General features: G+C 40.5%; 1 protein-coding gene across 1 annotated transcript in view; it reads right to left on the reverse strand.

Moving 5' to 3' along the window:
- Positions 1 to 16,732, reverse strand: part of LOC146970109 (contactin-associated protein-like 4) — a 137,067-nt gene that overhangs the window by 44,224 nt on the left and 76,111 nt on the right. The window contains exons 12-15 of the mRNA XM_085804619.1: positions 15,707 to 15,907; positions 11,700 to 11,868; positions 9,217 to 9,344; positions 7,689 to 7,859 (exon numbers count right to left, since the gene is read on the reverse strand). Coding sequence (XP_085660745.1) covers positions 7,689 to 7,859; positions 9,217 to 9,344; positions 11,700 to 11,868; positions 15,707 to 15,907 — 669 coding nt within the window. The remainder of the gene's footprint in view (positions 1 to 7,688; positions 7,860 to 9,216; positions 9,345 to 11,699; positions 11,869 to 15,706; positions 15,908 to 16,732) is intronic.

Raw genomic sequence — 16,732 nt, forward strand, 5'->3', positions numbered from 1 at the left:
ACAACAGCTTTAACAAGGCAGGTAGGCACCGTAGGACGGGCTGGACTCAGGCGCTCAGAGACCAAAACAAGCAGGAAGGAAGCCAGGGAGGGAGGGATGGGATGGAGGGATGGAGGGATGGGATGGGATGGCGGCTGGGCTCTCTCTCTCTCTCTGGACTCAGGTTTAATTACTCCCTCACAACAAAACAACACAAACACCGACGCCAGCAGAGCTTTCTAACTAAGCAGCCTGGGAACCGTCCTCGCAGGATAACAACAAACAAAAGACTAGAGGGGCTGGTAAGAGGTTATGTACTGATCACATGAAGAGCTACACTGTAAAAAAAAATACCGTAGAAAATACGGTCACAGTGTATTAGACATTACGGTATGCTGTTTTGGCAACCGTAAATTTCACAGTAGAGAACTGTTATTTGTTTACAGTAATTTGCTGTAAAAAATAACAGTTATAATATAAACCTGTTTACGGTAAATTCTTTAAAAAAATAACAGATATACTGTAAACCTAATTACAGTCCATCAGTGAAAAAACACGGTAAAACTGTAAGATATAGTACGGTATTTTATTGCGAAATTCACGGTTAAATACTGGCAGCTGTGGTTGCCAGAATTTCAACACATAATGGAATTACAGTTTGTCGGCGTAGATTTTACAATCAGCAAATGCAAATGGTAAATTATAAAGGAAATAACCAATTAAGCCCATTGTAAACCAAGGTACAGACTATAATAATTGATAAACTTTAAGAACCTCTCTTTGCATATACACATTCTCTGTGAAAAACAGAACTTGTCCCGTATGTGCTGCTGCTGCTGCTGCTGACTCCCTGGTTTCCTATGCTGCTCTACATCTCAGAGCCTTGCTGAGCTGCTTCTCTGCCTCTCACCGGTTTTATGAGAGCGCTGTAGTTAGAGTTACACTGTGGGGATTTTTTAATTTATTTTTTTACATATAAAATCTAGATCAGTTAATAATAAGCAGAGCTTCTCTGTGGGATGTGGCCGTGTCCTGATGAACAAGATTAGTTTCTATACGATAATCACTCTCTGTGGTGAGCACTTTATGTTTATATCTCAGGCCACATCACTGCCTTTTATTGCCTGTGTGCTTTAATTATGTGACACAGGAAGTCAGCGTGGTCGTATCTTCTATCTGCTTTTAATAAGTGAATGTACTTTTTACTTTTACTTGGGAACAGAGGGATATTTCAGATCAGCTGCGCTTACTGAAGTTTTTCAAATTAGAAACAAAGGCTGAGGGCCCTAGTTTGCTGGCGCAGCGCAGGTGGCGCAAGGTAGCGCAGCCGGTCTAATGCAAGTTTCGACCAGCGCAGCCTAGCGCAAAGTCAGATTGGAAGATTGGCAGATCGCGCTGCGCTGAGATAGGCGTGGCCGCGCAGCAGGGGGAGGCGTCACAGATTCAGCTTGGTGCAGTGGAAGTTTTGTCCGAAAATGTCCCGCCGAGGTTGCGCTGAAAGCTCGCCACCTCCAACCAGGTCTAATCTCAGCGCAGGGCGGAGCGCAGCAGGTGCAGTGGAAGTTTGGCTGACTGACCTGCAGTGCACACACGTCACCAAGACCTCACAGGCAGATTTCCACAGTTCCAGACACATTTCAATGCAATAAATATCCACAATAACCACTATTTAATGCAACTAACGGAATCAACACGTGAATTTATATCTATATAGATTGTCCCGTCACATCTGACGTCAGATCAAAGCAGAGATCAAAGGCTGTGGCACGCGCAATGGAAACTCCACCTGAATTAACACGGCAGGGACGAACTGGCACTGAAAAGCAGCTGTGGATGTCCCAAAAGCAGGACTGTGAGGGTGGATGACTGCATGTCGCTGCCGTGTTGAGATACCACACGTTGTGATGATCCCCTTTATTTATTTATTTATTTATTTACTTATTAATTCATTAGCGGAGAGCGACCGCATCACGCAGCCGTAATGAAAAACAAAACACAAATCTTCATCTCTCTTAGTCCACCACAACAGCCTCGGTATCAGATAGTCAGTATATAGCCTACTACAGTATACTCAGCATCTCTATCACAGAAAAAAAAGAGAAAAAAAGAGACGGACAGAGAGAGAGAGAGAGAGAGAGGAGGACAGAGAGAGAGAGAGAGAGAGAGAGAGGGAGGGAGAGAGAGAGCGCGAGTCCTTTACGCTGATTTAATCCACATGGTCTGTGTTTATGTTGTGATTAGTGTACACCTGTCATCTTGCTTACATAGGGTTTGAATAAATGTGAGTTTCTTTATTAGTGTATTAGTTGTTTCTTAGATTGGGCAGGGGTTCTCAGTGTATCAGATCAAACCTGGTTAAGTATATTAGTAAACTCATTATTGGTCACTCTGAGCTCGGACCTCCGGACCAAAACAGCTGTTTCCTCCTGGGAGAGGTTCGGCCTCTGGTGTCGCTGTCTCCTCCGTCCATGTCCAAGTATAAAATGACAAACTTGCAGCGCGCATCACCCGCCGCGCAGTTAAAGGTGAGGAGAGGAGCTCCTTTGATTGGTGAAGATCTGACTCGGCTGTGTCAAACCCACTCCACGCCTTTCTCTCCTCCTCCTGTCTCCCTCCCGCCCTCTCTCCTCCCTCTTCACCGTTTGCGCCGGTGGGAGGGACGAGGGGAGGGGTTGCGCTAGTCTAAGTCTGACTGCGCGGCCCAGCAAACTTGCGAAATGGACCTGGGCCACACCCCGTTGGCGTGGCGAAGCTGCGCTGATGCTAGACTTCACCTGGTCGACGAAACTAGGGCCCTGAATGTTGCTGCGGATATTTGTAGTGGTCTATTTAAAGGGATAGTTCAACATTTTGGCAAATTGGCCCATTGCCATAATCCCTATAGTCATAGCAGTAGGTTTGTTACCTTTAATTGTCGGTGCAAGCTATTTTTAGAACGGCGGAGCAGAGCCGCGAGCTGCTCAGAGCTACGCTACGGAGGCTAATGGGATTTCTTGGTTTCCCTCATCAAACTCATCAAATACACAATCCAACAACTCCACAACGCTCTGGTGGACAAGTTGTGAGCTGCACATTCACCACGCTATGAGATAATAACACAACGTTACCACACAGAGTTGTTTTAGAGGGAAATTCATGCAAAACCGCTTCCCATCGGGGACAGTTTTTCATCAAGCAGTCTCTGCATTTACCTCAAAAACAACTCTGTCTGGTAACGTTGTTACCAGACATATTTTTTCCAATATAAAAAAAAACAAGATGATCCAGAAGTTCTCACAGAAAAGTCTCCCTCTAATGTTGGGGACACATTACACGATTTTCATGAGACTTTGTAACAGGACTTTCTGATGACTTACGCTTCATCTCTCATTGTTGTTTGAGTGGCTATGACATGAGGAGTTCCTCGGGGGTCAGTCCTTGGACCCCTTCTGTTTAACCTGTATATGCTGCCTTTGGGTCAAATTCTACAGAACTCTGATGTCAACTATCATAGTTATGCAGATGACACACAGATATATCTTGCACTGACTCCAGATGACTGCAGTCCAATAGAGTCATTATGTCACTGTTTAGAGCAAGTCAAAAATTGGATGAGCCAAAATTTCCTTCAGTTAAATCAAGAAAAAACTGAGGTCATTGTTTTTGGAAATAAAGAGAAGAGGGTTGCTGTCAGTAAACACCTTGAGTCACTGTCTTTAGAAACTAAAGACCAAGTCCGAAACCTTGGCGTGCTGATAGACTCAGATCTGACCTCCAACAGCCATATCAAATCAGTCACCAAATCAGCCTTTTATCAACTTAAGAACATATCCAGAATTAAGGGTTTTATGTCCCAAACTGATCAGGAGAAGCTGATTCATGCTTTTATCTCCAGTAGACTAGACTACTGTAACGGTCTTCTGACTGGTCTCAAACAGCTGCAGCTCATTCAGAACGCTGCAGCTCGAGTTTTAACCAGAACAAAGAGATCAGATCACATCACCCCAGTTCTTAAGACCTTACATTGGCTCCCAGTCAGCTACAGAATAGATTTTAAAGTTCTGCTACTGGTTTACAAATCACTGAATGGTTTAGGTCCAGAATACATGAAAGACATGTTAGTAGAGTATAAACCCAGTAGAGCTCTGAGATCTACTGACTCAGGTCAGATAGTGGAGCTCAGAGTTCAGACCAGACATGGTGAAGCAGCATTTAGCTGCTATGCTGCTCACAAGTGGAACAAACTACCAGCAGAACTGAAATCAGCCCCAACTGTGAGCACTTTTAAATCCAGGTTAAAAACATTTCTCTTTTCACGTGCTTATAGCTGAGAACTTAAAACTTTATCTATTTTCTTTTATTTTACTTTTATTTGCTCTTGCTTTTAACTCTGTTTTCAGTGTTTTGTTTGTTTTTATTCTGTCTTATGCTTCTTTTTTTAATGTTTTGTCTTTATGTAAAGCACATTGAGTTGCCTTGGTATGAAATGCGCTATATAAATAAAGATGCCTTGCCTTGCCTTGCCTTTTGATTTTGCCGCTATTTCCTTCTGAGGCCATTTCCCGTGTCCCACCTTCTCTTGTTCATTGGTAACCAGTGCACACTACCCGACTACGTCCAGACAGAGTCATCTAAAATCCAACACTAACACATTTCTGCGGCAACTCGCCATGCCAACTGGGACAGACTAAACTCGACTGTGAATCGTGGGTAAAATCATGTGGTGTGTCCCCAGCTTAAGCCTCAGCATCAGATTCAGCACCACGGACAGTTCAGCCCTGGTTCAGCACCACGGACAGTTCAGTCCTGGTTCAGCACCACGGACAGTTCAGTCCTGGTTCAGCACCACGGACAGTTCAGTCCTGGTTCAGCACCACGGACGGCGCCACAGTGCTCAGCTCTCCTCTGTCCTCTCCTCCGACACCGACGGTCTCAGACAAAACATTCCTCCTGTTGTTGCCGGTGGAAGAAGGTGAGGATGAATTACTGTGGGGGAGCGATGCAGGACCAGATGAAAACAACATCCCAGCATCCTACGGTGACTTCATTTAGAGATTGTTGTCGGGCTTGGCCACAGTGTGTTACACAGTGATCCAAGGCAGTGAAAAAAAACAACATAAAAAAACAAAGCAGCAAGTTTCCAGAGCTGGAACAAGCTCGCTAACAATCATCTCCCGAGGCAAGAGAGGTGCCTGTTCTGTTGTGTGTCCCTAAAATCCAATTTCATAAACAACTTCCCTCCCTAAAAAAAAGCTGCAACGCAACACGAAAACAAGGAGAGAAACAGAAAACTAAAAGGGTGAAGTGAGGTGACAGACCAGGGACGACTGTAAAACCTCAATGAAGGCATCTATACGCGCCTGTCGAAATGACACACACCATTGCCGCCTATAAATGTGTACTTCATACCTCGCTGCGTTACTGTCATAACCATATAAGCACAAGGACACCTTGTCGGGTTAATACAGCTATATGTCAAATGACACAACCCACAGCAGGCTGTAAACATACATCTCACACCTCGCCACATTTCCATGGCACCCATAAACTAAATAACACCCTGCTGGTTATTACTGTCATAATCTAAATGACGCACTGTGATGTGTGCACAATGCAAGGGACGGGGATTAACGTAGGGTCGTGGAGGAAATGCCCCCCCTGGGTTCATGAAACAACTGTCAAATCAAAAACAAGGTTGCCTGCAGTAATTATGAGTTTCCTTTTTATGGCTTTAATCTTCTTCACGTTTTATTGGGCTGTGTGGTGGTGAATGCGGCGCCGTCCCGCGTGGCGCCGTGGGCATGTGGCAGCCTATCTACTGTACAGAGCAGTAAGCAAGTAAGAGGTCTGAGTGTAGGAACAGATTTAGACAACAAGAATGAAGCCCAGAGGAAACACACGAGCAACACTAAACAAGAAACAGAGTCAAACATTTCAGCACTTGGAAATAGATAAAACAAACTGTAAAGAAGCGTTCAGAGTTTAATTAAAATAAAGAAGAACCCAACAGAAAGTGGATACAGTTGCAAAGTAATCACTGTTAGACCTGAAAATAGGTTAACCCTCTAATTTACAGGCCGCTCAATGTCCAGAAATAGCCTATTAAAGGGATAGTAGCATTTTTTTTAAAGTGGGGTTGTATGATCTACAAATAGCCCCTAAGTACTTTAATTGCAGTAGAAGACTCTCTGCACTCCTCCCGTTAGCAACGCCAGCCCATAGCCCTGCCCAGAGATTTACAACATACAGTGTTGTGAATGGTCCCAAAGAAACGGCCTATTTTCACGGCCTAAAAGAGGTTTTACCTGAAAAAAAATACACAGTTCCATTGTTCACTATAATATAATGTTTTCCAGCCGTTTCTTTGGGTCTGTTCACAACACTGTATGTTGTAAATCTCTGGGCAGGGCTATTATGGGCTGGCGTTGCTAACGGGAGGAGTGCAGAGAGTCTTCTACTGCAATTAAAGTACTTAGGGGCTATTTGTAGATCATACAACCCCACTTTTAAAAAATGCTACTATCCCTTTAATACGGTCAATTTCATAATAATGTTATGTTTTTATAAAGGCAAAAGTTTACACTTGCTTTTCACGCATTGAATTTTTTTGCGAAAGGCCAGAATTTTTCTACACCAAGTCCTTGAAATTGTCAATTACCGTATGAAACGAGCTAGGTAGACAACATTTTTTTCAGCAAAAACTACTTTTAAATTTTTCAAAATGGTTAAAAGGTGTAACGTAACGTTACCGTTGCTAATGTCTTTTGAACTTTGTGAAGTTTTATGAGGAGAAACGGGAGATCGGCGGAGATTAAGCATTAGCTAGTAGCATCGTTAGCTAGCTATCGTTAGTGACCAAAACAATGATTTTTCACCACTTTTCGGAAATGTCATGTAATGCCTGTTCAATCGCTCATTATTAGCCACGTCTGCCTAATTTTCAATAGTTTCCAATGGGAGTTAACCCTTACGTGACCATTGTTTGGCAAAACTAGCAACAGTAACCGTGGAGGGCGGGACTTGACAAAGGGTCAATTATTTTGGGGCTATTTCTATGTAATCAAATGTTATTTCTTGGGTATATTTCTCAACGTTACGAACTGACCGTTATTTCTAGGCTTTTCCTAGACATTATTACGCTATTAATTGTTATTTCTTGACTATTTCTTGACATTATCACCTAATTAGCGGCCTGTAAATTAAAGGGTTACCGAAAATAGAATTAAAGTAACTAAGTAAGTTACAGCTACAATAAATCAACCAGATTACTGTAAACAACCTAAAATGCACACACACACACACACACACAACGATCCACATTGCAAAAACTCAAAATCTTTCCAAGAATATTTGTCTTATTTCTTGTCAAAATGTCTCATTTCTGCTCAAAACTAATCTCTTTCCACTTAAAATAAGACTCATCACCTAAAAATTAACTTGTTTTTAGATCATTTTCACTTGTTTCAAACTAATTTTCACTTGAAATAAGTAGAAAAATCTGCCAGTGAAAGCAAGTTTTTTGTGCTTGTAATAAGAAAGAAAAACTTGCCCAGCTATCAGATTATTTCAAGTGAAAATCTGCTTGAAAGAAGTAAAAAAAAGTGTCTAAAAACAAGGTACTTTTTAATGTGATGAGCCTTATTTTAAGTAGAATGAGATTTGTTTTGACTAGAAATAAGACAAATATTCTTGGTAAGATTTTGTGTTTTTGCAGTGCAGCTCGAACTCACAGCTCAGCTCGATGCGGATGAAGTCTTTGATGCCCAGGTTCTCCAGGAAGACGCCGGACGAGGCCGTGGTCTTGAACAGGAAGGAGATGTCGGCGCTCAGCTCCCCGTGGAAGGTGGGGAAGTGGAGGTACGACGTCTCTTTGTCGAAGGACGCAGCGTTCCAGAAGTTCTCTAGAAACAAAAACAAGAGAAACACAGAAAATGTCACCTACATCACTTCAGAAACAAAAACAGCCAAGTTCAGGTCATCAGGTTTGGAAAAACTGGAAAAACCGGATGGAAAATGAACTTATTTTGTTTCAAACTTCAGTGTCTCTCTCTGTGTTTGTGCTCAGTGTTGATTCAGCCCCTACAGCTTGAACATACACATACGTAGGGTAGACCGAGTACGTTTGAGACACTTTTTGATTTTCCATTTTTGAATAGATATTGCAAAAAAACTATACACTGAAAATAAGTGATTTTTCATATGCTGTTTAATTTGTTTGTATACTAAGTTATTATTGAAGAATATAATTGATTATTTGTTTATTTTTTCCACAATCAGGTCATAAACATGAGGTGCATTTTTACCATGGTCCCGTCTCAACCAAACCCCATACGTGTACAGTTGAGACGCTACCATGGTACAGTTGAGACACCATTGAAAACCATTGATGATGACTGAACATCAATTGTAAATGCAATACACTTTTTTTTTTAAATGACAATTTGACAAGATATTTCTAAATAAATGTATTCCTCTTCATCAAAATTAAAAACAATGGAATATTATTGTATTATTAATATAAATATTATTATATCACATAAAATTATAATATTAATAGTATATATTAATATAACACTGTTCATGTCACAAATATTTGTTTTTTTTTCCCATTTTCTTTGTGTTTTTGGTCGTATTATGACTTATAACATGTTATCGTAGCCTACACTGCACAATTTAACAGTGATGTGATGTAATACAACTCTATCAGGGTACCTCGCTGACCACTTTGTGTATTTCTCTAGATTGTGCAGTGACCTAACATGCTACGATAGCATGAAATATGTGAGTTTTTAGGGCACAAAATAACGTTTGCAATGATGTAAGTTATGTTTGATGGTCACAAAAGGATAATAAGCTATTCCGTTGTGGAAGGGACATGATAAAGTGAAATTCTTACCCTAGTAAAAAGACTTTTGCTGATATCTTTGGACTGGAGATGCTAAAACTCTTCAATTTTCCCACAACCAAAGAGGATGCTAACATGCATTTGCTGAGTAAAAATGGTGGCTCAGCCTTGCAGCGCTGCAAGATATTAAGGGTGTTTCAACTGTACACATGTCTCAACTATACTCGCTCCACCGGTAGTTATATAACATATGTACTGTAGTTATATTGGTTAGCAAGACACAGGAAGACAGCAACCACTCGAGCAACAAGTCATTTCAATAACAGGAGGATAAATCTGGTATCTTCGAATCAAGGGTAACCAGGCAACTGGAGTTTTTCTTTTTTCTTTTTTTTTTTTTAAGGGGCACTTACTGTCTCCATGACAACGTAGCGGCCCCACCCTGTAGGCGGCCTCTGACCCCGGTCTCTGGACGTCGCCCAGCACCAGAGACCTGACGGGGAGGCTCTCCTTGTGCAAGAGCAGACCTGAGTCTTCAGTCCTGCAGGAGGAAGAGGAGGAGGAGGAGGAGAAATGAAGGACAGAAAGTTTAAAGGTAAAGTTTAAGAGAAAGGTAAAAGGGGACATTGATTAATCTGTGTTATGGAAGAAGAACAAAAACAGAAGCAGTCGCAGAATTCAGATTATGCTCATTTTCCTGCTTAGATTTCCAGGCGTGTGTGTTTTTAATGTTACATCAGTCCTGTGACAACATTACATGTTGCGACAAGCTGATGCAAACGTTGCAGTGTGTAGGTGCAATCTCTCAGGAGCCTGTTTATTCCAGCAAGACCAGAATCACAACTGTCTCGACTCGAGACTGTGGCAGCTTCTGCAGCAGCGACTCCCCAAAAACACAAAAACACCTCCTGTCCTGTCCCGTCCATCCACTCGCCTCTCGCCCACTTCATGCCTCATGCGCTGTAGATAATCTGACTGTTAACCTTGTTGCCGAGGGAAAAAGCTGCAGATAAAAATACACTCAGGCCTGGAAGGACTGGAGCGCCGCGCTGCAGTTTGTGAGACTGATAAAATATTGAAGAGCAGCTGTGGTTTGTAAAAATAGAGGCGGCGCCGCACAAACTGTTTGGACTGTTCGACACGAGAAAATGTTAAAACTGTTTTTTTTTTTTTTAAGTTTTCCAAAGTTACAAGTCGTGCAGTTATCACTTATATTTGATATTGATATATTTTATTTTCTCGTGTCTCATGTGTATTGATATTCAGACTTGAGTGAGATGAGTGTTGTTTTTTTTTAAATCATTTTCCTCAGCCTCAGTCTAATATTGACATCAATCAACCTAGATTTTTATTTTTCCTGGGCTGCTTTGCAATAGAAAAAAAATGCAGCAGATTATTTTGTGTATTTTATATTGAAAAAAATAAAATGAGTTTCTCTTGAATGAAACTATCTTGGCTTCATTTACACAGGGCTAAATTCTTGTTTCTCACTGCGTGGTCATGGCGATGGCACCAACAAGGGACACAAAAGTGAAGAAATGTTTTTTTTTTTTTACATCAATTCCCCTTCAACTTGGAAGATTACTTTTTTTTTTTTCCATTTTCCGAAAAAGGCCATAAACAGCAGTGTATCACTGAACAACCTGCTGTCAACTTTAGTTTTTCTTTTGAGTCAATAGTTATTTTTCTGAACAGTGCAGAACAGTTTATCACTGATTACAAGCAAATTCAAAGAAATCCCTCTGAGCTCCCAATTATCTGACTTTGTCTGTCTGTGTGATGTGTTTTTCTTTTCATCAGACGTGAAGCTTAGCTGATGGCAGATGATTTATAACTGCCCAGGGTCCATGATTACGCTGGCGTGAGCAGATCATCTGACGTTTTCAAAAGCACCATCACACACAAAAAAATAAAAAATAGCGCTGCTGTCAACTTCACTCAAAAGTTCAGATTTTAAATCTCTCCCAGTTTTTGTTTGACGCTGATAGATCATGTAAAACCAGAGATTTGATAGTTTTAATTTGTTGGTACAAAAATAGTTATCAGAGCGTCAAAGGGATGTGATGGGCAGGCGTCGCATTTATTTCAATATATTTGTCATTTTTGCCATTTTTCAAAATGGAAAAAGTGAGCTGATTTTTTTGGCCCAATATGTTAAAGGGATACTTCAACATTTAGTCAAATTGGCCCATTGCCATAATCCCTATAGTCACAGCAGTAGGTTTGTTACCTTTAATTGTCGGTGCAAGCTGTTTTTAGAACGGCAGAGTCATGGGATTTCTCGGTTTCCCTCATCAAACTCATTTACTAAATACACAATCCAACAACTCCACAACGCTCTGGTGGACAAGTTGTGAGCTGCACATTCACCACGCTATGAGATAATAACACAACGTTACCAGACAGAGTTGTTTTAGAGGGAAATCCAGAGACTGCTTGCAGAAAAACTGTCCCTGAAGGCAACATGCATCAGTGGTTTTGCATGAATTTACCTACAGCTCACAACTTGTCCACCAGAGCGTTTTGGAGTTGTTGGATTGTGTATTTGATGAGTTTGATGAGGGCCAATTTGCCAAAATGTTGAACTATCCCTTTATTACAGTAAAGTTAGTTACTAAAGTGAAAAAAAACAAAAACAATCATCATATCATCTAGGCGAAGTTGTGCTGAAAAAAAAAGATATCAAGCATGGGTATGGTTGGTAAACTTTTTATGTGGTGTATAAAGGCAAAATCAAAAGTATTCAAAAACGGCTCAAAGTGGCTCAGACCCCTAAAGGGTTAAAAAAAAAACACAGGAAAGAACCTTATGAGCAGAAAACCCCCTGAAAAACGTAGGCTACGTATTGTTACTGTAGTTAAAGGTAGGCTGTGTATTGTTACTGTAGTTTCAGTACCAGTCGAGGCGGTCGGCGTCACAGTTGCAGTAGTGTTGTGGGTCCAGGCAGTCGCCCTGCAGACCACAGGCACACTGCTGGCTGCCCGGCTGAGCTCCACCCCAGTAGGTCTGGACCCGACCGGGACCAGGACCAGGACCGCCCAGCCACCAGCTGAACGGAGAGCCCTCTGAAACACACACAGATAGATAGATAGATAGATAGATAGATAGATAGATAGATAGATATATAGATAGATAGATAGATAGATAGATAGATAGATAGATAGATAGATAGATAGATAGGGGGGCGAAAGAAAGAAAGAAAGAAACGGGGTAGATAGAAAAGAAAGAAAGAAAGAGGGTAGATAGAAAGAAAGAAAGAAAGAAAGAAAGAAAGAAAGAAAGAAAGGTAAAGGACAGATGGGGTAGATAGAAAGAAAGAAAGAAAGAAAGAAAGAAAGAAAGAAAGAAAGAAGTACAAAGACAAAAAACAGGGTAGATAGAAAGAGAGAAAGAAAGACAGAGAGAAGGGGATGATAGACAGACAGACAGACAGACAGACAGACAGACAGACAGACAGACAGACAGACAGACAGACAGACAGACAGACAGATAGATAGATAGATAGATAGATAGATAGATAGATAGATAGATAGATAGATAGATAGATAGATAGATAGATATCTTTATTACAAACTAGGGTCCATTATAAAAAGTAGATAAAAGAAAATACGAGGACACAGAAAATAGAAGAAAAGATGCACCAACACATACAGAGACATGAGGAAATGTTTTGTTGAATTGTATTTCAGGTTTCTGTTCCACACTGTTTGTTATCTACATAAATGTTTTTTTTATTTTTTGGGGCAGAGAACAAGACAAAGAAGCCGTGTGCTGCTGAGAGAGGATTTAACACTACGACACTACAGTATTTACTTCTGTAAACAGCCAGCAGCTCAGAGTTACAGTATCTGTCAGCGACGCTTCATGACCGGCGTAAACGTCGTGCGTCTCTTCAGTTTTGTTTTTTTTTTTACACATCACAACATCTTCACACACACAGAGCACACACACACACACACACACACACACAGCTTCAGTATCTTCTCTCAGCGGCGCAGCGGCTCTTTGTGTTGCTTCCAAAAGGAAAGAAAGAAGCAGAAGAAAAGACATTTGTGTTGAGCAGAAAGAGCGGAACAGAAACTTCTCCTTGGAAAAGCTGCCAAGTGTTCGCTGCTGCTGGCGCCGGCAATAAGAACTGAAAACGCTTCTTGGACAAAAAAAAACAAAAAACTGTGGCAACGACATAAAAACGGTTTTGTATTGTAAGTCGTGAGCATTATTAATACAGGAACATTGTGAGTTTTGTTTTTGTTTTTTTCCCTAGTTCTTAGGCTACTCATCCAAAAAATAAAACAACCTTCTTTTGTGAGGAGAACAAAGACAACGACCTGCAGTTACCTGGATGAGTACACAACATTTTCTCAAAACGTGTTATCAGTCCAAGGATGTCTAGAATGGAACAAGTTAGAGAGTGTCCGACTTTCAGGACCTTTAAAGCACAACTTACAGACTGGATATTAGACAAACTAACTTGTGAGCACCTGTAAACATGTTTAACCCGGGTTAAACATGTTCACAGTTGTATGGCTATGGCCGGTGTGTGTGCAATGGTCTAACATATGTAGATATTATGTGTGAATGTTTGTGACCGGTATGTCTGAAATAATGGAGGTATAGTTATTATGTGCGAATGTTTATGGCTGGTTCGTGTGCAATAATAAGTCAGGGTGCGGCTGTGCAATACCTGCAGTGCTTGAGTGAGACCGGCAATAGAAACGTGAATATGGATAGAATATTTAGTTGCTATAATATGTGGATAACATACCATGTCGTACTTTAATTTTACTTTTACTTTAATCCGATGCGCTATCTAATGCAATACACCTGGCACTTTAAACTGAGTGCACTTTAGGGTACCGTGCAATACAACTTGGTACCCATGATGCACTCCTGCACTTTAGCACCTTATCCTTTATCTCTCAAACTGTCCAGGTTCCACTACTGGCCTGATTATCTGACCTGTTTTTTTATCTTGTTGTCTGCTTTGTCATGTCACGTATATAACTGTGTTCTCCTGTCACTGTATTGTTTTTATGTTTTGGGACTCCGGATGGAAATTAGCATTGCTGCTATAATCCGGCACATTTACATGTTTTTATATGTACATTGATGTGCACTGTCCCATCCAAATAAACAAATAAAGTAAAGTAAAGTAAAGTAAAGTCATAAACAGCACCTGGATACTTATATATCATAGTAAGATGATTGCAATAAGATGAAGTATCATCTTATACACAAGTTAAAGTGTCGGCAATGTTGTCATATCCTCTACCTTCTGTCCTGAATGGTTCCCAGCTTTGTTTTACAGTAAACTGGCTGCGACCAGACAGGAGCTGAACAGAGGATATTAATATCAGAAGCTTATCCTCGAGCCCTGCAGCAGTTTTTCTTCTCTAAAGTTGTGTAAATTAGAGCACTGTATGCTGCTTGAATTTAAATTAAAAGTAAAAAAAAAAAAAAGAAAACACGAAAGATAAATGTTGAAATTCTGTTTGTATAATGGTGGTCATAAATCATTTCCTAACCACTTTCTCACAGGCGGTGTTTTCCACAAGAGAAAAAAAAATGCACGTCTTCACACTTTTGCTGGTTTAACTGATTCTCAGTCGCAGCGTTGGGGTCAATTAATGACTTGTAAGACCATGAAAAAGCATTTGGAGGAAAAAACAAAGAACAAAACCCAGACAAACTAATTGGCCTCGATGCGTCGTCTAAAAGGAGGAGACATTTATACAAATCGTACACAGTCCATTTGTCTGACTCGCTGGGAAATGGGAGGAAAAATCCTTGGAAGCTGATTAAGTTTGCAGCAATGAGCGTAACAATTATTTTGTTTCGTGTTGTGGGGGGGTGGCGGGTTAAAGGGTGCAGATCTGTACGGAGTTAAATTGTTTTTTTTTCTGCAGAGCTTTTTGTTTCAATAACAAACTGATCTATGGCTCATAGCTCGCTCTTGTTCAATTAGATTCAAACGCAGCACAAATAAAAAAAAGTAAATTCAGCGGCTACGGCTTCAGTGAATGGAGCCCTTCAAAGGCAAATGGAAATAAATAAATAAAACATATGATGCATATTTGACTTCTGACTATCTTAAAGTCTAAATCTTCCATTTGCTCTCATGTCTGAGTTAATCTGTTTTCCCTCTGATGGTCAGTGAAGCAGACGGGATGTGTCAGCTGCAGTTTAAAGCCGGCCTTCATAAACACTTTTTAAGGAAGAAGAGATGCTTTCTTATTATTTCTGCTTTGAATCCATGCAACTGAAAGTCACTTCCCCCCCAATTTTGTAGTGGCGAAAAAAGTATTTGCTGATTTTCGCTCTTATTTCACTTGATCAAATGTAAATCATAAATGATCATAATGCTTTATAACAATAATCATAACACACTATAAAGCATTTTATCATGACTTATAAGGTCAGGTATTATAATAGGTTATAATTGTTAGTAACTCCCTGACAATGCCCACATCAATAATGCATTATAAATATAGTTATAATGTGTTATAATTGGCTTATAAACGTGTATAACTATCATTATAAACACTCATAAATTATCATAAGGCTTTATAACAATAAGCATAACATAACATAAATGCTCCATAGTGTTATGATTATTGTTATAAAGCATTATGATCATTTATAAGTGTTTATAACTATAGTTATACAGTGCTATGACTGCATTATAACTCACTATAAGTATGGTTATAATGCGTTATAGAGAAAGGCGTCTAATAAAGTGTTACCATAATCTTTATATGATGATATTATTTGTTGATATTCTGTCTCTTTCTGTTAAAATAAACTATATTAACCATCCATTTCTTTGTAGGGGAGTAAACTTACAAAATCAGCAGGGGATCAAATACTTCAAATACTGTATATATATATAAAAAGTGTCTTTACCTGGAGTGTTGAGGAGGCGGGACTTAGTGCAGTGGTAGGACAGCTCCTGTTCGCAGTGATCCGATTGGCCGATAGCGGCCGACAGCTGCTCGTCTCGGGCGGCGTAGTCGAAGTGAACCAGGTGCTGGTTCACACCTGCAGACGGTCGCACTCTGGTCCGCTCCGTGTTGTTGTGCTGGATCACCATCCAGGTGTTCTCCTCTACACACACACACACACACACACACACATACACACACACACACACACACACACACACACACACACACACACACACACACACACACACACACACACACACACACACCGTAGACTCATATTTTAAAACGAATGCAGAAATAAAGATGTTTACAGCCTGGTATACAAAAAAAACCTTCTTTCAATTTTTTTTTTTACAAAATTCATTCATTTAATTCTTATTCAAGGCTTAAAGGGATAGTTCAACATTTTGGCAAATTGGCCCGTTGCCATAATCCCTGTAGTTTTAGCAGTAGGTTCATTACTCCTACGCTGTGGAGGCTCATGGGATTTCTTGGTTTCCCTCATCAAACTCATCAAATACACAATCCAACAACTCCACAACGCTCTGGTGGACAAGTTGTGACCTGCACATTCACCACGCTATGAGATAATAACACAACGTTACCACACAGAGTTGTTTTAGAGGGAAATGCAGAGACTGTTGATGAAAAACTGTCCCTGAAGGCAACACGCATCAGTGGTTTTGCATGAATTTCCCTCTACAACAACTCTGTGTGGTAACGTTGTGTTATTATCTCATAGCGTGGTGAATGTGCAGGTCACAACTTGTCCACCAGAGCGTTGTGGAGTTGTTGGATTGTGTATTTGATGAGTTTGATGATGAGGGAAACCAAGAAATCCCATAATGAGCCTCCGTAGCGTAGCTCTGAGCAGCTCACGGCTCTGCTCCGCCGTTCTAAAAATAGCTTGCACCGACTATTAAAGGTAACAAACCTACTGCTATGACTATAGGGATTACGGCAATGGGCCAATTTGACTAAATGT

This window comes from Trachurus japonicus, chromosome 17 (assembly GCF_045865225.1).
Source record: "Trachurus japonicus isolate A0001 chromosome 17, Traja_1.0".
Lineage (NCBI taxonomy): Eukaryota > Metazoa > Chordata > Actinopteri > Carangiformes > Carangidae > Trachurus > Trachurus japonicus.